The 21,960-nt window shown below is 45.1% G+C and overlaps 1 protein-coding gene across 1 annotated transcript; it reads right to left on the bottom strand.

Moving 5' to 3' along the window:
- Positions 1-9,075: 9,075 nt before the first annotated feature.
- On the bottom strand, positions 9,076-21,531 carry LOC122553188 (endonuclease 8-like 2). The gene is made up of 4 exons (XM_043696784.2): positions 21,223-21,531; positions 15,967-16,316; positions 14,209-14,405; positions 9,076-9,487 (listed from the first exon to the last, which is right to left on the bottom strand). The coding sequence occupies exons 1-4, from the start codon at positions 21,358-21,360 to the stop codon at positions 9,204-9,206; spliced, it is 969 nt and encodes a 322-aa protein (XP_043552719.1). The 5' UTR covers positions 21,361-21,531; the 3' UTR covers positions 9,076-9,203.
- Between the last annotated feature and the right edge of the window lie 429 nt (positions 21,532-21,960).

Genomic DNA, 21,960 nt, shown 5'->3' with positions numbered 1-21,960 from the left:
AATAGATAGAGTAGACAGTCAGAAACTTTTCCCCCGGGTACAACAGAGTGTTACAAGGGGACATAAATTTAAGGTGAAGGGTGGAAGGTATAGAGGGGATGTCAGGGGTAGGTTCTTTACCGAGAGAGTGGTGGGGGCATGGAATGCGCTGCCTGTGGGAGTGGCAGAGTCAGAATCATTGGTGACCTTTAAGCGGCAATTGGATAGTACATGGATGGGTGCTTAAGCTAGGACAAATATTCGGCACAACATCGTGGGCCGAAGGGCCTGTTCTGTGCTGTATTGTTCTATGTTCTACAATTCAGGTTCCCATCCCTGCTGAATGGGTTAAACCCACCCGAAGAGCATTAGCAAATTTGTCCCCCAGGATATTGGTACCCCTCTGGTTCAGGTGAAGACCACCCTGTTTGTAGAGGTCCCACCTAGCCCAGAAAGAGCCCCAATTATCCAGGTATCTGAAACCCTCCCTCCTACACCATCCCTCAACACTGACCCTCCCTCAGCACCTGCTCCCTCAGCACTGACCCTCCCACAGCGCCCACTCCCTCAACACTGACCGTCCCTCAGCGCCCACTCCCACAGCGCTGACCCTCCCACAGCACCCACTCCCTCAACACTGACCCTCCCTCAGCACCCACTCCCTCAGCACTGACCCTCCCACAGCACTGACCCTCCTGAAGAAGGGCTTATGCCCGAAATGCTGCCTGACCTGCTGCGCTTTTCCAGCAACACATTTTCAAGACTGCTCTCAACCAAAGCAAGGACTACACTTCTCTGCTTCTGCAGTAATTTGGATCTGGACATTAGAGAAGAAAGGATCACACTTTTGATTTTAAATTTTCTAAATTTGAAAGTTTTGTTGGCACTTTGGGCACTGTCTCATCAACACAGCTATGTTGGCATCAAATCCTGGCCACCAGACATAACTTCTTGCCAACATTTTCATTTTCATGTGGAGTTTGGCCAATATCAGCTGATGACCTTTTCTTGGGACAATCACTCTCATAATAATACACCGTTCTCTACTCTGATCCAGTCTCTCCTGGTCCAGAAAGGTTTCCGTTATGGTTGTGATGACCCTTTGGTTTCCCCCATCACCACCAGCTGTTTCAGTTTCGCCAGGGTGGGATCTTTCTGTGTCCAGAGTCTGATATTGTCAGCTGAGCCTGGAAGTGCGTGCAGAAAATTTTAAACCATTGTGGACTCTTCCAGTGGCAGCTGGATTCTCCTGTTCCCTGGATGCTGCCTGACCTGCTGCGCTTTTCCAGCAACACATTTCCAGCTCTGATCTCCAGCATCTGCAGTCCTCACTTTCTCCTTGAGAGCAGTCTTGCCTCAGTGTAAATGTTGTACTTGCAGTGATGTTAATCGTACATCACCTCCTGCTTCTGTTTCTGCTGCCCAGGGGGTTTATTCATGTTGTATTACTCTGGGATCTGTTTCTTCATTAAAGTCCAACTGAAAAAAGTCTCTTGCTTGAAGATTTCAATCATATCATTCCTTAACCTCCTAAATTCAAGAGCAAACAGGCCTAATTTGCATACTATATGTCTTTCCAAATGTGGGATCTGCTCACAGTACTCCAAGTCTGCATCCTATATTTGAGATTCAAGGGACAGCTTTCCATTGTCTATAATGAACAATAATCAAGAAAGCTAAAAAGATTGTAATTACAGTTAAATAATTATTCAATACATAACTTTACTAATTAAAACTCTAACCCACTTCTAAAATTCCCCAACACACACAGCTAAAAATTGAATGTTATGCATCAGTGAAGTGTATGTCCCATGTCCTGTAGACATCACAGCATAGCTCACACTCTAGTGTCTTGTTCTGTCTGAGCAGATCCATGGATCAGGACATTATCCATGTGAGATAAATCTCCATCAAGTCCTCTTCAGATGCTTAACGTTATGCTCATGTAGACCTCTGCCACTGATGTAATGCCAAAGAGCATTCTGTTGAAACAAAACCTTCAATCATCAGTTAACAAAGGTCAGGAGGAACTGAAACTTTTCACCAAGGGACCGTTCCAAGCAGTTCTATTTTAATTGAGCTTCATGAAGGTTAAACTTTTCTCAATTTTGCTGATATTTCATCCACAGATATCATTGGATGAACTTTGCATTCACTTGCTGTGTTGAATTGTATAAGGATCGACACAGATTCTGCCAGATCCATTGGTTTAGTTACTGGGACTATCCCCAACAGCCTGCTGCTTAGTTCTCTCACAGTTTTACATAGCTTCAGTTTCCCTCTTTACCTTTAGCAGGAGGTGGATATTGAGTTTTTCTGGCTGCAAACAGAAACATTGTCTACATTTCAGGATGTAGGGTGATGTGGTTTTGATGTCTTCAGCTCCCCTCCTCCTGGGTAGTTGTGAACATTTAGCTCCGAAGTTTTCAGGCTGATCAGGCTAGGCACTAAATTAAAGAGCAGACCTCAAGGAAAATAATCTCCTGGTTATTACCCAAGTCACTTGCCAACTGGCAGAGTGCACATAGTGGGATGAAAACGTGGTTTGAAAGCCAATGTGGGAGAAGTGGGTTTTAGTCCATAGTCCACAGACACCTGTGCTTGGAAAATCGGATCTGTACTGTTGGGACGGCAAACACCTGCCCCATTCTGGGACTAGTTTTTAGCAAACGGTGTAGCCAGGGAAGTAGGAAAGGCTTGAAGCTACACAATAGGGGTGAGGAATCAAGGGTAAATGTAGCAAAACAAAGGGTAGGATCAAGGCATGAGAACAATATACTAATGTGGGGAATGAAACGGTCAGAGAATGGCAGGAAGGGACAGATAGAATAAATCGAGGAATAATACCAACAGCCAACCCCAAGACACAATGAAGGCTGCTATTTGTAAAAATACATATTGGGTGTTCAGACAAAGGATGACAACTAATTTATCTGAAAGAAATCACATTAGCAACAGCCAATCTGGATGAGGATGAAGAGTTATATAGCATGCTTTCAACGTCATCTCAGAAAGCAGCACATTTTGGAACCAACAAAAGAGCATGAATTGAGTTGAATTGAATTTATTGTCCCGTGTACCGAGGCACAGTGAAAAGCTTTGTCTTGCGAGCAATACAGGCAGATCACTGAGTTAAGTAGCATAGATAAGTAAATAATAGGTAAACAGCAGCAAAAACAAAAACACAGGTACAGAGTTTGTGAGTCCATTCAGTACTCCAATAACAGTCGGGCAGAAACTGTTATGAAACCGGCTGCGTTTAGGCTTCTGTACCTTCTCCCCGATGGTAGAGGTTGTAGAAAAACATTGCCAGGGTGGGATGGATTTTTGAGAATGCTGGAGGCCTTTCCTTGACAGCGGGCCTGGTAGATGGATTCTATAGATGGGAGGTTGGCCTTTGTGATTGTCTGGGCCAAGTTCACCACTCTCTGTAACCATCTCCGATCTTGAATGGTACAGTTGCCATACCAGGTAGTGATACATCCAGACAGAATGCTCTCGATGGCGCACTTATAAAAGTTGGCAAGGGTATTTGCCATCATGCCAAATTCCCTCAGCTGCCTGAGGAAGAAGAGACGTTGCTGGGCCTTTGTAACCAGTGCGTCCACATGAAGAGTCCAAGAAAGCTTGTTGTGGATGACCACTCCCAGGAGCTTGTTATAATCAATCTGCCATTGTTTAATGTGACAGGATTCATTAATGACTTCAGGGTAGAAATGACCACAACATGATACATCTAGTTTGAAAGGGAGAAGATCTGGGTGAAGACTAGTTTTTAAACTAAATAAGAATGTTTATGTGGGCATGAAAGCTGAACTAGCTGAAGTGCACTGGACTCCTGAGTTCAGGTATAGGTCATGTAGACACAAGGCAGGCATTCAGAAAATGCAGCATTAGCACATTTCAACCATAAAGAAAGATTCTAAAGGGAAGACCCACCATCTGAGGTTAACTATTGAAGGAAGACATCAAACTTAAGGAAAAAGCTCCTAATTGTGTAATGGTGAGTGGTAAATCAGATGATTGGTCAGAATGTAAAGAACGATAGAAAATAACAAAGGTTAAACAGGACGAAGAAATTAGAATGGGGGAGGAAGCAAGTTAAAAATGCAAAAATAGATCATGAGAATGTCTACAGGAATCTAACAAGGACAGGAGGAAGGAAACTGATTATTGGTCCTCCAGAGAGTGATAACAGGAAGTTAATAGCAGATGATAAAGAAATGTGGGTGACATAAACAAATATTCTGCTTCTGTCTTCATGATGGAGGATACAAAACCCATTCTGGTAATAATTGCAGTCAGGTGGGAAGAGAGAGGAACTTGTTGAAATTAGGCATCAGCAGGGAAACAGCACTGAGCAAACGGATGGAAATACATGAGGACAAGCCACTGGGAGCAGATGGCCTTCACCCTGGTGTTATAAAAGAGGTGGCTAATAAGGGAGCAGGTGCATTTGTGTTAATTTCCAAGTTCCACTTGTTTTTGGAAAGGTTCCATCAGAGGGAAAGTTGCAAATAAAACTCTTCTGTTCAAGACACCACTCTGCCATTTAATAAGATCATGGTTGATCTGAATCATCTACCCCGACAAGCTTTTATTCCCTGACTCATCCCATTGTCTTTGAGAATGTGAGGGTGAGTAAATGGAACTGGAGATCACACAGGGTGTTGAAATATTGACAAAGATGCATGCAAGGGACAACCAGTTAAACATGAATGGCAGATGGATGAGCTCAGATAAAGAGGGTTATGAGGAGGCTCAATAGATGGCCTGAATGCCCTGATTCTGATACTTTCCAACAAAGGGAAATGAAGTAGCTGTGTGTGCAGTGAGATTACTCATGGGCAAACCAGGCTCAAGGGACTCAGTGGCTTACTCCTGTTCCAATGTTTCTACATTTCTTTAGCATTCTGACTGCAGTATACTTCAACTTATAATGGAAAAGTCATAGAAAGTGGTCAGGCTAGTTTAAGGGCTTCTTTTACTGGAATGGTGTCATGGCTGAAGTATTTTGGTTAGCTCAGGTGGCTAGACAACTGGCTTATGTTGTAGAGTGACACCAACAGCATGGGCTCATTTCCCACATTGGCTGAGATCACCACGAAGGTCCCACCATCGTTTTGACATGGGGTAAACCCCTCAACTAATTTAAACCAGCAACACAGGAAAGATTCACCCCACGCTGTAATCTGTTACACTTCAAGAGACAAAGAACTGTCCCAAAAGTCACTATTTGAAGTAAAGATTAACAACTTTATTCTTTAAGGCTAACAGAGAATATGAACTAACAACTATTTACAACCCCTTTCCCTTAAAGCTATCTTTTACCTCCTCCACGACAACACCAATCTGAAAAAAAATCCCGATTACGATTTACAAAACGGCTTGAACCCAGTCAGCTTTGCTGAGTTTCCTCTGTCGATTCTCTCTTCAGATCGGCCTCGATGTTCTGCTGTACCTCTCTGAGAGCTGTTCTATTGGCAGTCTGTACTTGATGGTGACTTGGCAGTTCTCCTGCTCAGGCTAACTGTTCAAAATGTCTGATATTTATACCCCAAAACATCGTATCCTTTCATTGGTTCTAATATTATCAAAATACTAAATTCAAACTTAATTGGAGTTTGGTATCTCGGGGCATAATTTAAACAGATTGGCTGAATTTGAATTTTTTTTGTCTCATAGAAACCCAGCTATTCGACCAAATGTTACATTTTCAATTTTCCAGTACTCTGTATGCTTGCCAGTCTTTCGACTCTCTTAAAGGTACAGTACACCTACACCTTCATAACAGCATCTCAACCTCACTCCTCGGCCGTTAATGTAGAGAAATTCGAGAAATTTAGGATGACTTTAGAACTTTATTGTCATCTGGCCATGTCTCATATCCCTCAAGGCAGACCAAGAAACAAGAAAAAGCTCATTGAAAGATCACATTTCAGTTTAACACCTTCATAACCACATCTTTGCCAGATAATTAGATCACCTATATAACACAACGCAGCACAGGAACAGGCCCTTCGGCCAACCAAGCCTGCACCAATTCCTAGTCCTTATTTAGACTCTACACTTATTGCCCATATGTGGTTTCTATCCCTGTGTTCACCTCCTGTTCACGTGTCTAACAAGTTACACCTTCAACATTGCTAACATGCTTGCTTCTACCACCTCCACTGGCAGTGTGTACCAGGCTCCCATACTCTCTAAGTGAAAAACTTTCCCTCGCTCACCTTGAACCTGTGCCCTCTTGTAGTTGACCTTTCCATCCTGGTGGGAAAAACATCTGACTATCCACCCTATCCAAGCTTCTGAGTCTTCTCTATCAAGTTGACATTCAGCCTCTGTTTTCCCAGTGAAAACAATCTACGTTTATCCAACCTCTCCTCATACCTAAAACCCTCTAGTCCGAGTAATATCCCAGAAAACCTTCTTTACACTGTCTCCAAAGCATCCATATCCATTTGCTGGTGTGGCGACCAGAACTGCACACAATATTCCAAATGTGGCCTAACTGAAGTTTTATACAGCTGTAACATAACTTGCCAACGTTTATATTCGATGCCCTGGCAGATGAGATTGCATACTGTGTGCCTTCTTAGCCACCTTTTCCACCTGTGTTCCAAATTCCAGGAATTTGTGGAACTGTACATCCAGATCCCTTTGTATGTCAATGTTTCTAAGGGTTCTGCCATGTATTGTATAATTTGCACCTGAATCTGATCTTCCAAAATGCATTAATGCACATTTGTCTGGATTAAACTCCATCTGCCATTTTTCTGCCCAACTCTGTCATCTATCTAGATCCTGCAGTATCCTTTGACAATCTTCTTGCTACCTGCAACTCTGCCAATTTTGGTATTGTCCACAAACTTACTAATCAAACCACCTAGATTTCCCTTCAAAGGTCCCAACACTGTTCCCTGGGAACCCTAGTTACTGATCTATTTCGAAAAGCACCCTTCCACTGCTCCTCTCACTTCAAAGACTAAGCCAGTTCAATATCTATCTATCCAGCACACTGTGGTTCCCATGGCATTCTGTCTTTTGTATTAGACTGCCATGAGGTTCCTTATTGAATGCCTTACTAAAGTTCATGTAGACAACATCCACCGTCCTTCCTTCATCAATCATTCTTACCACTTCCTCAAAAATCAAGTTAATGAAATCCTGTCTGTCAATATCTCCTCCAATAGCTTCCCCACCACTGACTCCAGTCTTACTGGCCTGTAATTACCTGAATTATTTCTGTTTCCCTTCTTGGACAAAGGAATAATACTGGCCACTGTTCAGTCCCCTAAAACCTTGCCTGAGGCTAAAGACGATGCAAAGATACCTGTTAACAGCCCCAGCTATTTCCTCCCTTGCCTCCCACACTATCATGGAATAGATCCCATCTGGATCTGGGGACATGACTACCTTAATGCATTTCAAGACACCCAACACTTCCTCCTTCATTATGTTGACCTGCCCAAGAGTATTCATACACGTTTCCCTAACCTCAGCATCCCTCATGTCCCTCTCTTGGGTGAATATTGATGTAAAGCACTCAATAAGGTCTCACCTACTTCCTCTGGCTCTACACATAACCTCCCTCTTTTTATCCTTGATGAGCCAACTCTCCCTAGCTACCCTCCTACTCCTAATATGTGTGTAAAATGCTTTGGGATTCTCCTAAACCCGTTTTGTAATATTGTGCAGATATATCTCTTCTTTGGATCTAACCAGGGTGCATTATTTTAACTGCAACACCCAAAAGACTTAAATTTGACCATCTCTGGAAACAACCTGAATTAATAATAAGGATGTCTTGAATTAACAATGACACATTCTGTTAGTGCATGACATTTACTTTCACTTGCAAGTTGAAAAATGGCAAACCTTCCAGTGGACTTGCCCCAATGTTCCTGCAATCCCAGGGCTATTTTTATCTACATAAGGAGCTGTCATTTTTTGTTCTCATTTCAATACTCTATGTCCACATTCTTACCCTCACACATTCCTCCCTGAAAGGCAATGCAAGCAGAGTCATACTCTACAATGATCCAGACAACAGCAGTGTCACCAGCTGCAGGACAGACAGAGCAAAGGTGGTGGCACAGTGAGATACAGTCAAGAGGGAGATTTTCTGAGAGTCCACAACATTGACTCTGGAATCCATGAAGTCTCACAGTATCATGTCAAACATGGTAATCAGCAGGAAGTTTCCTTACCCATGTACCGTCTCCTTAACGGATCAATCAGTACAACTACATGCAGAATAACACTTGGAGGAAGCACTTAGGTGGCAAGGGCACAGAATAGATTCTGGGCAGGGGCTTTCAACATCTACCACCTGATCGAGCAGGTCGGGCGCTAAAGGACATAACTGCTGGACTGGGTCTGCGGCAGATGGTGAAGGAACCAACGAGGGGGAGAGACATAGTCATCCTTCTCTACCTGCCTGACACAGATGTATGCGTCACCACACAGCCCTTGTGGAGTTGAAATCGCACATTCAAATTGAGTTTGCCTTTCATTTGAGTGACAGCACAGAAAAAGGCCCATCACAGCCGTGACAGTCTAAAACACCTCCCTAACTATTGTAAACCCATTTTCTAGCACGTGGTCCATAGACGTTTGTGCTTTGGCACCACAAGTGCACATCTAAATACTTTGTAAATGTTGGGGGCCGGCATTCTGCAGAGAGCTCCAGATTCCCACCTGGAATCTGGGTGAACATTTTCCTCCCATTCCCTCTGCTGTGGCCTTAAACCTCTGCTGCCTGGTCATGCCTCATCAAGGGGATAATGATAAGTGTAAGTATAAAAAAAATTGCTGTTTCAGAGTCCCTACCTATTTCTCCTAATGTCAAATTGTGAATAATCCAGTTGAATAATTGCTTCAAATACTAACAGATACAACACAATATTTAACTCATCAACTGTACAGAGAATTGGACACAAAATGCGCTCTCTCCTTGCTAAAAGATGTCCCCACAAGACCTGCTGCGCTGTTCTAGCAACACATTTTCAGCTCTGATGTCCAGCATCTGCAGACCTCACTTTCTCCACTTTCTCCCCACAAAAGATTAGGCTGATTGCAGAAGGTATATTTTTATTTATGCAGAAAAAACAACAACAATAAACAAAATAACAACAAACAAAATCCCTGAAGAGATCCTGCCATCCAGCCAAGGGTCGCTCATGCTCTGGGACCTAGTGAACTGTTTGACAATATATCAGCTCTCAATGCACTGCAGGTTGGCACACAGGACACCACCATGTAGGCCGCTGAAGACAACGAGGTGCTCCCAGGTCTGCCCTCTCCACAGCATGACCCTGAGGGCACTGCTCTCTCTGATAGATGTGGTACTTTAAGCCTTTGCCTTTCACCTTCTTGTCCAGCCATTCGTGGCTGAACTGGATCACGTTGTCCAGCAGCGTCTGTAGTTGCTCAACATGGAGCAGGCAGCCCAGAGACATGGGGTGAATCGCAGACAGGTACAGCACCTCATTCTTAATGATATTCCCTAAAAACAGAGTGGGTACAGTGAGAGATCAACAATTAAAAAAACTGAACTGAACTGAAAATGAACATTATTTGAAAAGGAAGTCTCAGTGCACAGCGGTAGGGGACAGCGTATGTGGGGGAGAGTGGGCATGTTCAGCCTGAACTTACTTAATTAGTAAGGCAACACCAAGGGTTACAGGGGAGAGGCACTGCAGAAATTCATCAAAGTTCCTCAGACAGCAACTTCTAAATCCATGACCACTTCAATCTAGAAGGAAAAGGGCAGCAGATACATGGAAACACCACTCTCTGCAAGTTCCCCTCCAAGCCACTCCCCATCCTGACTTGGAGATATTTTGTCGTTCCTTCACTGTGGCTGGTTCAGAATCCTGGGATTCCGTCCCTCATGGCTATTATGGGTAAACCTACAGCAGATGGCCAGCAGTGATTCATGAAGGCAGCTCACCACATTCTCAAGGGCAATTAGAGATAGGCAAAAAATACTGGTACCTCAAGAAAAGTTAGCCTCCTCATAACCAAAAAAGCTCTGGGTCCACAGGCTGTTAGGAGAATTACTCGATGCTTTTCATCTGCTCAATGTCATTAGCCCAGAAAAAAAACCACATTCTTTCCACACGTGGGGCATAGTCTTTGACAGCAGGATCTAATGAGTTTGCTTCCCAACTAATGGCATGATGCCAGAAATGCTTAGCCCAGCACAAAGATAGTTGCTGCCAGTGAGTTTCTTCAGGAACATGCTTTACTCTCATCACCACCAAAATAGCACCAAAAGGGCTAGTATCCCATTAATAAGTCACCCTTCATATACACATGGAAAGTCATTGGCTTTGGCATAGTGTCATCAGACTCACACCCAGAGTCTCAGAATCTCTGACACTCAGCCTTTTTCTTTTTTCTACGACTCTATGACAGACAAGTCCTGAATATGAAAGGGCAGAAAGAGATTAAAACAAGTAGACACAGTTCAATAGCGCCAGCCTGAACCACAGGAGTCAATGAGTCGTTGCTTCCAATTCTGTTTAGGTTGCTTCCAATTTTGGTTGCTTCCAATTCTGTTTAGCTCTTTGTTGTTTATACAAAGTGCACTCAGCCTTTTTCTCTGTCAGTCAAGGCTCCCTGATTGGGCCAAATTAACTGGCCCAATCAGGGAACTCGTATTCTATGAAATCCAGTTGGCTAGCCTCATTACAATCACTATGCCAGACCCTCACCACCCTCTGGTGATAAAAATGCTTTCCCAAATCCCATCTAAACCACTTGCCTTTCACTTTAAAATTATGCTCCCTGGTCGTTGACCCTTTAACTAAAGGGAGAAAGTGCAGACTGCAGATGCTAGAGATCAGTATCGAGAGTGTGGTGCTGGAAAAGCACAGCAGGTAAGGCAACATCTGAGGAGCAGGAGAATCGACATTTCAGGCATAAGCTCTTCATCAGGAATGTTGATCCGCTGACTCTGCTGTTCCTTGGATGCTGCCTGACCTGCTGTGCTTTTCCAGTGCTACACTTTTCACCTTTAACCCAGGGGAACAGCTGCTTTCTATTCACTACATTCCATACCCCTCATAATCAGGTCCCCCCTCAACCTCCTCTGATCTAAAGAAAACCCGAGTTATCCAGCCTCTCTTCATCGCTGAAATGTTCCATCCCAGTGACCATCCTGAAGTTCCTCTACACCCCCTCCAGTACAATCCCATCCTTCCTGTAGTGTGGGAACCAGAACTGCACACAGTCCTCCAGCTGGGGCCTGACCAATGTCCTGTCCTGCCCCAACATCATCTCCCTGCTCTTATAGTCTATGTCTTGACTAGTAAAGGTAACCTTCTTAACTACTCTGCTAACCTGTTGAACCACCCTCAGGGATGTGTGGATAAGTATTACCCTGTTTCCTCTGAGCATCCTAGTGTCCTGACATGAATTGTAATCTCCTTTGTTACTTCTTCTGAAATGCCTGACCCTCTCATTTCTCAGGGTTAAATTCCATCTGTGACTGAGCTTCCCATTGGGACCTCTCAGAACATGAGTTCTGTAACTGGGGCAGTTAATCTGGTCCAATTAGAGAGCCCTGGCTGACAGGAAAAAAAAGGATGAGTGCCAGAGATTTTCATACTCGGGTGCTGAGTCTAACATGGTTGTGCCAGAGTCAAGGTATTTCCACATTTCAATAAAGGGCGACTTAGTGATAGGATACAGACCTCTGGGAAGTTTATATTATCTTTAACCCAAGACCTTTATCCTCAATGTTGATTGCCCAGTCAATCTTTGTGTTATCCACAAACTTAACATTCCCCCAACATTCCCATCTATATCATTTGTGAATATCACAAACAATAAAGGGCCCAGCACTGATCATCTGTGATACACCGCTGCACACCAGCCTTCAGTCACATAAGTTGTCCACTTTTACCCTCTGTCTCCTGCTACTAGGCCAATTTAGGATTTGTGAAGTTAGCGTGGGTCCCATGAGTTTTTAACCTTCTCTATTAGTCTCCTATGGGTCCTTGACTAAGGCTGGCCTTATAGTCTGCTCCCCACAATCTCTAGCTCCTCCCCATTTTGAAATAATGTTGATCTTTATTTGTATATCAAGTCCCAGCTATCCATTTGCCTTAATGTATCCCCATTGCAGCTTCCTCCTCTCACCATATTTATGGTGCCACATCAACTCATGCAGTCAAAAACCCTAGAGACAGAGCTTCCTGGTCCTTCACCTATGTCGCTGTCAATGGAGTGTAAAGTTGAGGCTCCAATACAGAGCCTTGGGGAACACCAATTATCAAATCAACTCTCAACCCAAGATGTTGTCTCCATCCCCAGAAAATCTGTGATTCTACAGCAGTGTGTGATTCAAGGAGGCAGCTCACCCCCACCTTTTCAAGGGATTGGCTATCAATGCTGGAGTAGAGTGGTGCTGGAAAAGCACAGCAGGTCAAGCAGCATCCGAGGAGCAGGAAAATCGATGTTTCAGGCAAATGCCCTTCATCAGGAATAGAGGCAGAGTGCCTGCAGAGTGGAAAGATAAATGAGAGGAGGGTGGGGGTGGGGAGAAAGTATCATAGAGTACAATAGGTGAATGGGGGTGGGGATGGAGGTGATAGGTCAGAGGGGAGGGTGGATCATGTTAGAAATAAACTTAACAAAAATTAGCCAAGACCACCAAAACTGGAAACAGACAATTTATTTTATGATCTTGCAAGAAAAGGCATCAAATGCTAAAGCAAATGAGCAATGAGCATTGAAACAAGTACACAGTTATACCTTTGAGCTGTGTGAGGTCACCTCTCCCTTCTCCTACATTACCCAATCACCCTAGTTCTCTGCCTAACTTGTGACCTGACTGCCCCTACGTGACTTCTCCTTATCTTGATTAGATTCTACTTCTATCTCCATGGGCCGTTAGCTGCAACCGTTTTGTAACTATATTAACACTTGCTGTGCTAGTGTTTTCTATTGTTCTGCTTTGCTGCCTGCACAAACTTGTTTGTCCCAGAACTTTGCTAATCTGATCTTTGCCTGCAGCTGCCCTCTATACCTGTTTGTCAGCGCTATGCTTAACCTTATGATCACTACCCTTTTTGCTATATCTGTAAAAACAACACCCTTCCCCATTTCTCACAAGCGGATCGGTGGGAAGGGAGATAGGCAGGTAGGACAGGTCATGGGGACAGTGCTGAGCTGGAAGGCTGGAGCTGGGGAAAGGTGGGGAGAGGGGAAAATGAGGAAACTGGTGAAGTCCACATTGATGCCTGGGGTTGAAGTGTTCCGAGTCAGAAGATGAGGCGTTCTTCCTCCAGGTGTCTGGTGGTGAGGGAGCGGCGGTGAAGGAGACCCAGGACCTCCATGTCCTCGGCAGAGTGGGAGGGGGAGTTGAAATGTTCGGCCACAGGGCGGTGTGATTGATTGGTGCGGGTGTCCCGGAGATGTTCCCTAAAGCACTCTGCTAGGAGGTGTCCAGTCTCCCCAATGTAGAGGAGACCGCATCGGGAGCAACGGATACAATAAATGATATTAGTGGATGTGCAGGTAAAACTTTGATGGATGTGGAAGGCTCCTTTGGGGCCTTGGAGGAGGTGAGGGAGGAGGTGTGGGCGCGGGTTTTAGAGTGCCTGCAGTGGCAGGGGAAGGTGCCAGGATGGGAGGGTGGGTTGTAGGGGGGGGCGTGGACCTGACCAGGTAGTCACGGAGGGAACAGTCTTTGGGGAAGGCGGAAAGGGGTGGGGAGGGAAATATATCCCTGGTATCAATGCTGGCCAGCCAGTGATGAGCAAGTCCCACAAATGATTCAACAAAACATTGGACAAAGTGCTGAGTCACCATTATCTCTCAGAATAAATTCCAATCACTTGCTGAAACTTTATGTGAAGCTGGCCAATGTGTAGTTAGCTCATTTCTCTCCCATTTCCTACTTAGATGATGCGTGCTATAACCAGGTCTTGGAGACAATTTGTAAAAGGCAGGGTTCACAATGATTGGTGCACAGTAAGGTGGGGGGGGGGGGGGGGGGGGGGAGTTCACAGCAAATAATAGACTTTCATCGCTGGGACCAGAGTGTCTGAGACAATAACTGGGTTACCATTGGCCGTCAGGCAAAGACACGAGAATGTGGGAACAGTCAACTCCTGACCCAGGCAAAACAACAAGTATCAAACATGCCCAGCTTCTCCCTTCACAATCCACCTCGCCACCAGCCATTTATTACGAGATCTGGAATGTGTTACTGACCAAGGCCAGAGAACAGCTGCTGGTTGAGCAGGGTGTAGCAGACAGGCTGAGCTTGTCGTAGAGCCTGTAGTGCCAGATTTCTGTTGAAATTTGGGTGTAGGATATCGCAGGTATGTCCAGAGGGAGGGCTGTTACAGAGACAAATCCGGCAATTATAGAACACAAGAAACTGTCGTCCCGGGAAGTACAGCACCAATCTGTAGAGAGAGAGAGAGAGAGAGAGAGATTTTTACATCTCCTCACAGAACTCCACTTAGAATATCAATCTCCTCATTCACACCATTTTCTGCTCTGTGCCTTCCCCAAACCTGACAGTATTCTATGATCTGTTGCCCCTCTGGGTGCTCAGAGTGAGAACAAATTCTCCCGATCAGTGTGTACACAGTCAGCATGTCTTTCCCCTATGAGAAAGGGTCATTCACATTAAAATACAATACACTCTGATCCTGATCCACAGCCCCAAACTCCCACTCTCTTTCCTCGTATCCCTCTGGGGTGAAGAGACATTAATTCTGGATTAGTGGTGCTGGAAGAGCACAGTAGTTCAGGCAGCATCCAAGGAGTTTCGAAATCAACCTACCTTGAAGAGACATTAAGTTCATCAGCGGGCCTAAGACTAGTATTTATTTAAAAAGAGCCAAAGGTTGTAAACTTGTAGACTGAGAAAGTTTTAAATAAATATCAGCCAAAAGGATGATTAAAATATGGTTAAGAGGGAGAAACATAATGACAGAAAACTAGGTAGAAATATCTAGAAACAGCTTTTAAGAATTGCTAAAAATACATAAAAAGCAGGAGAGTATCATAGAATCCCTACAGTGTGGAAACAGGCCCTTCAGCCCAACAAGTCCACACTGACCCTCCACAGATTCCTGAGGAAGGGCCTGTGCCCGAAACGTCGAATCTCCTGTTCCCTGGATGCTGCCTGACCTGCTGTGCTGTTCCAGCAATAAAGTTTCAACCTCCACAGAGTAACCCAACCAGAGCCATTCCCCTACACTATGATCCTGTATTTATCCCTGACTAATACACCTAACCTTCACAACCCTGAACGCTACGGTCAATTTAGCATGGCCAGTTCACCTCACTCGCACATCTTTGGACTGTGGGAGGAAACCGGAGCACCCGGAGGAAACCCATGCAGACACGGGGAGAATGTGCAAACTCCAGACAGACAGTCCCCCGAGGCTGGAATCGAACCTGGGTCCCTGGCGCTGTGAGGCAGCAGTGCTAACCACTGGGCCACTGTGCCGCCCCACCAAGCAGCTAAAGGACATAGATTCACTTCACGGACAAAGGCAGGAGAAATGATCATCGCAAATTAAAAATGACAGAGGCCATGAACAAATGTACTGGTCTGCTTTCTCAGTAAAAGACACACAAACATTCCAGAAGAAAATATTCCTTATCTATGGGTACTCCCCTTCTGTCTGGAACCTCCAACAACTATCCAGGCATATCCCACTGTGCCCCCTCTCCGGGTTAAGGACCAAGCCCCAAGAACCATTCTCCCTTTTACGCTGGGCTTTCCTGCATCCTCCTCATCTCTCCCATAAAGTTAGAGGCTTCCTAGAGTCCGTTGTATCCTCCCCTTCACCTCAAATTCGGCCTTCTGCTCTCTGCTGCTACCTCACAAAGGCTGGAACCAGTTACCCTCCAAAACCTCCTGCTCCCCAGGCAATGGATGTCACAACTCCACCAACTTTAAACCCAGGACAGACAGCCTGGATGATAACCCATTTTCCTCTTTGCCCATACCTTGGTGATGGATCCTTCCAGTCTCCCTTCTTATTGGCACGTTTTGCCCGCGAAAACTCATTGGCTCTGACACTTCCGAACATCCCAAAGTGAAATCGCAGCCATAGCCTTTTGTGCTGAGGGGTCAACTGGCCTTGCCCCAAGGACAGAGCACAGCTTTCCCTAGCCTCCTCCTGCTCTTCTCTCAAGCGGCCATCTTCCATCACTTGTTGCTTGCTGGGAGAGCCCAGTGCTGGCCTCCAGGCTGGATCCGGTATCTTCTGGCCATGTGTTCTCACTAGTTTCGGACAATCAGATCCCAGTCCATGACCAGCAGATGTGAAACCCAGGAAGAGGTTTTTGCCATGCACCTGGACAAGGAGAAAGCGTTGATCTAATCAGAGACAGCATTGTGAGGGAGCATGGAGAGCCGAGTGCATCAGACAGACAGAGGTTTCAACATGGAGTTAGACAGAGTGACCACAAATCCAGCAAAATCAGAGACATTCCAAACAACAAGAGAGCAAGCACCAGATAGAGCAAACAACAGATGAAGGGAGAGTGGAACAAAGAAGGAGAGAGATCCAGGTTATACTCTCCAGGTTATACCATGGACCAGAAACGTAACTGGACAAGCCATATAAATGTGGCTACAAGACCTGGTCAGAGGCTCGAATACTGCAGCAAGTAACTCACCTCCTGACTCCCCCAAGTCTGTCCACCATCTACAAGACACAAGTCAGGCGTGTGATGGAACTTTTGCCACTTGCCTGGATGGGTGCAGCTCCAACAACACTCAAGAAACTCAACACTATACAGGACAGAGTAGCCCTCTTGACTGACATCACACCCACAAACATTCATAGAGTCAAAGAGCTGTACAGCACGGAAACAGACCCATTGGTCCAACTCATCCATGCCAACCAGCTAACCTAACCTAATGTAGTCCCATTTGCCAACACTTGGCCCATATCCCAATAAAGCCTTTCTATTCATTTACTTGTCCAGATGCCTTTTAAATACTGTAATTGTACCAGCCTCTACCACTTCCTCTGGCAACTCATTCCTTACACACACCACACCCTGCAGGAAAAAGTTTCCACTTAGGTCCCTTTTAAATATTTCTCCTCTCACCCTAAACCTATGCCCTCTAGGCCTGGACCCCCCCACCCCAGGGAAAAGACCTGTCAAATGCCTTACTGAAGTCCATATAGATCACTGCTCTGCCCTCATCAATCCTCTTTGTTACTTCTTCAAAAAAACTCAAATCAAGTTTGAGAGACATGATTTCTCACACAAAGCCACGTTGACTATCCCTAATCAGTCCTTGCCTTTCCAAATACATGTACATCCTGTCCCTCGGGATTCCATTCAACAAATTGTCCACCACCAACGTCAGGCTCACTGGTCTATAGTCCCCTGGCTTGCCTTTACCACCCTTCTTAAACAGTGGCACCACGTTTGCCAACCTCCAGTCTTCCGGCACCTCACCTGTGACTATCGATGATACAAATATCTCAGCAAGAGGTCCAGCAATCACTTCCCTAGCTTCCCACAGAGTTCTAGGGTACACCTGATCAGGTCCTGGGGATTTATCCACCTTTACCCGTTTCAACACATCCAGCACTTCCTCCTCTGTAATCTGGACATTTTGCAAGATGTCACCATCTATTTCCCTACAGTCTATATCTTCCATATCCTTTTCCACAGTAAATACTGATGCAAAATACTCATTTAGTATCTCCCCCATTTTCTGCTGCTCCACACAAAGGCCGCCTTGCTGATCTTTGAGGGGCCCTATTCTCTCCCTAGTTACTTTTTTGTCCTTAATATATTTGTAAAAACCATTTGGATTCTCCTTAATTCTGTTTGCCAAAGCTATCTCATGTCCCCGCTTTGCCCTCCTGATTTCCCTCTTAAGTATACTCCTACTTCCTTTATACTCTTCTAAGGATTCACTCGATCTATCCTATCTATACCTGACATATGCTTCCTTCTTTTTCTTAACCAAACCCTCAATTTCTTTAGTCATCCAGCATTCCCTATACCTACCAGCCTTCCCTTTCACCCTAACAGGAACATACTTTCTCTGGATTCTCATTATCTCATTTCTGAAGGCTTCCCATTTTCCAGCCATCCCTTTACCTGCAAACATCTGCCTCCAATCAGCTTTTGAAAGTTCTTGCCTAATACCGTCAAAATTTGCCTTTCTCCAATTTAGAACTTCAACTTATAGATCTGGTCTATCCTTTTCCATCATTATTTTAAATCTAATAGAATTATGGTCGCTGGTCCCAAAGTGCTCCCCCACTGACACCTCTGTCACCTGCCCTGCCTTATTTCCCAAGAGTAGGTCAAGTTTGGCACCTTCTCTAGTCGGTACATCCACATACTGAATCAGAAAATTTTCTTGTACACACTTAACAAATTCCTCTCCATCTAAACCTTCAACAACATGGCAGTCCCAGTCCATGTTTGGAAAGTTAAAATCCCCTACCATAACCACCTTATTATTCTTACAGATAGCTGAGATCTCCTTACAAATTTGTTTCTCAATTTCCCTCTGACTATTCAGGGGTTTATAGTACAATCCCTATAAGATGATCATCCTTTTCTTATTTTTCAATTCCACCCAAATAACTTCCCTGGATGTATTCCCTAGGAATATCTTCCCCAAGTCCAGCCACAATGCTATCCTTTATTAAAAACACCACTCCCCCTCCTCTCTTGCTCCCCTTTCTATCAGATTAGAATAGATTCCCTACAGTGTGAAAACAGGCCCTTCAGCCGAACAAGTCTAAACAGATCCTCTGAAGTGTAACCCACCCAGACCCATTCCCCTGCATTTACCCCTGACTAATGCAGCTAACACTATGGGCAATTTAGTATGGCCAATTCACCTGACCTGCACATCTTTGGATTGTTGGAGGAAACCCACACAAGACACGGGAAGAATATGAAAACTCCACACAGACATTCGCTTAAGGCTGGAATCGAATGCAGGACCCTGGTGCGGTGAGGCAGCAGTGCTAACTACCGAGCCACTGTGCAGTCCCATTTGTATCCGGGAACATTAAGCTGCCAGTCCTGCCCATCCCTGAGCCATGTTTCCATAATTGCTATGATATCCCAGTCCCATGTTCCTAACCATGCCCTGAGTTCATCTGCCTTCCCTGTTAGGCCCCTTGCATTGATATAAATGCAGTTTAATTTTTCAGTCCTACCTTGTTCTCTGCTTTGTCCCTGCCCTGACTGTTTGTCTCGCTCCCTTTCGCAACTGTACCAGTCTCAGATTGATTCTTTCCTCACTATTTCCCTGGGCGCCCCCCCACATCCCAGTCCCTCACTTTATTAGCTTAAATCCTCCTAAGCAGCTCGAGCAAATCTCCCTGCCAGTATATTAGTCTCCTTCCAAAGCAGGTGCAATCCATCCTTCTTGTACAGGTCACTTCTACCCCAGAAAGGATTCCAATGATTTAAAAATGTGAATCCTTCTCCCATACACCAGCTCCTCAGCCATGCATTTATCTGCTCTATCCTCCTATTCCTGCCCTCACTAGCTTGTGACTGACCCAGATATTACGACCTCCTTTTTAAATTATTGCCTAACTTTCTATACTCTCCCTTCAGAATCTTATCCTTTTCCTTTCCTATGTCATTGGTTCCAATGTGTACAATGACCTCCTGGTGGTCTCTCTTCCCTTTCAGAACATTCTGCATCCTCTGTGAGACATCCCTGACCCTGACCCCAGGGACGCAGTACACCATTCTGATTTTTCGCTGTTGGCTGCGGAAATGTCTGTGCCTTTGACTACAGAGTCCCCTCTCGCAATCGATCTCTTGGAACCCAACGCACCCCATACCAGATATTTGGCTGCTCGTGCTATATTCCCCTGAGAGTCCATCATCTCCTACATTTTCCAAAATAGCATACTCATTTGAGATGGGGATAGACACATGAGGCTTCTGCACAACCTACCTCCCTCTCTTACCTAACTGTATCTGTGATTTATCTCCCTTCCTATAACTGCCATTCATCACACCCCCTTCCTCTTGTAAATTCTTCATTGTCTCTAACTGCTGCTCCAATCGATCCATGCGATTTGATAATATTCGGAATCAAAGACACTTCCTGCATTCATAATTATCAGTAATATGGAAACTCTTCCTAAACTCTCACAATGGACAGGAAGAGCACGTCGCTCTACTAAAGGCCATCTTTGCTCCTTCACAATCTACAGACCCAGAACACAGCACCATCGTTTTGCTATAAAAATAGCGTTCCGAGCTAACTTAGTATCTATGGTTTATATTTTTAAAATGTAATCAAGAGACAGATTTCAATAAACATAAAATCAAGAAAGAATCAACTCTACCCACTACTGCAGACTTACAGCAAAGTTTCACATAAAAGCTATGCATTTATCTGTCCCTGTGCTGTGAGCTCTCCCACTCGGGCTCCTCCAAGGTCAGCTGTGAATTTCGCTGTTTGTTAATTTTTCCTAGATGCAATCCGATGGCCAGATATAAATGGACTCAAACAGCAAAGGCAGTAACTGTGCAGATTCACTGCTGTGTCAGACAGTAGTGTAGGTTTCTTTCTCTCTCCCTCACTGACCATGTGGTCATTGCCTTTTGTCTGTCTTTCTCTCTTTTAAAAGTACCATTGTTTTGACATTTTTTCCCCCAAAGTTCCAAAACAATGCATATAAAACAGTAATTGCTGCTCGTGGAATTCGATGAAATCACCTCCAGCACCTAAAATACCTCAATTAAAAAGGAGCAGCTCTTACAGCCACAATTTTTCCAGTCCTCCATCTTGGATTATCCAGAATCCTTGTCACACCAATGACACTCAGTAGGAGCAGTGTACATCATCTACAAGGTGCACTGCAGCAATTCAGTGAGGCTCCTTCAGTAGCAACTTCCAAATCCACAACTACTTAAATCTAGAAGGACAAGGGTAGCAAGTAAATGGGTCACTAACACTTACAAGTTCCCCTCCAAGCCACTTAGCATCCTGACTTGGAAACATGTTCACTTTCACTGGGTCAAAATCATGAAACTCTCACTAGCAGCACTTTGGGCAGGGGGTGGTGGGGAACTACATCATTGCAGCGGTTCAAGAAGGGCAGCTCACCAACACCTTCTCAAGTGCATCTAGGACCAGGCAATAAATGCTGCCCAGCCAGCAAGACTCACAATCCCTGAGCAAATAATTTAAAAGATTAAAACAGAGGTGAGCTCAAAGTTCAAAAAGAAATAAATCATACTCACTTCACTGTGCTGCAGTTTCAGACTCACAAATTGTTGCAGGCACACTTGTTTGGTGCTACCTGAGGTTCTCTGCACAACTTTACCAACAAACGGGGATGTAACAGAGTGAAACACTCTCACTGAAGGGCCCTCCGGCATCTCCCTGATACTGGCAGCTATCACTCCTGTGTATTGTCTACAACCTGGAACAAGGTCTGGACAACAGTGACTCTATCCCACACTTCAAAGAGAAAACCTGCAAACAATTGACTAGGCACCAGAATCCAATACATTGACTTGGTTCAGGGGGCGGGACAAAGGAGGGCCAATGGGAACTGCCATAAAAGTGCAGCACCATCAGAGAGTCACTTCTGAAGGTGTGTGGTCTCCTGGTTCTCTTGTGGCTCCTCCTCCCAGAGGGTGTGGTCTCAGCATGTGCCCCCCTAGGGGTGTGGTCACCACATGGCCCATCCTCCCAGGGGGTGTGGTCACCAGGTGGCCCATCCTCCCAGGGGGTGTGGTCACCACATGGCCCATCCTCCCAGGGGGTGTGGTCACCACATGGCCCATCCTCCCAGGGGGTGTGGTCACCAGGTGGCTCTGCCTCTAAGGGGGTGGTGGCCTATGGCCCCCTCCTCCCAGATGCAGGAGGTGTGCTGACCTTGTTTTGATAACAACGATCATAGCAAGTCAGGCAGCATTAATGGAGAGAAAGCAAACTATCATTTCAAGTCTCGATGATTCTTCATCAGAGTATTT

The sequence above is a fragment of the Chiloscyllium plagiosum genome, unplaced genomic scaffold (genome assembly GCF_037043375.1).
Source record: "Chiloscyllium plagiosum isolate Xiang-an unplaced genomic scaffold, Cpla_swu_hap1 HiC_scaffold_10, whole genome shotgun sequence".
NCBI lineage: Eukaryota > Metazoa > Chordata > Chondrichthyes > Orectolobiformes > Hemiscylliidae > Chiloscyllium > Chiloscyllium plagiosum.
The sequence above is the reverse complement of the archived record's forward strand: the minus strand, read 5'-3'. Positions and strand labels throughout refer to the sequence as shown.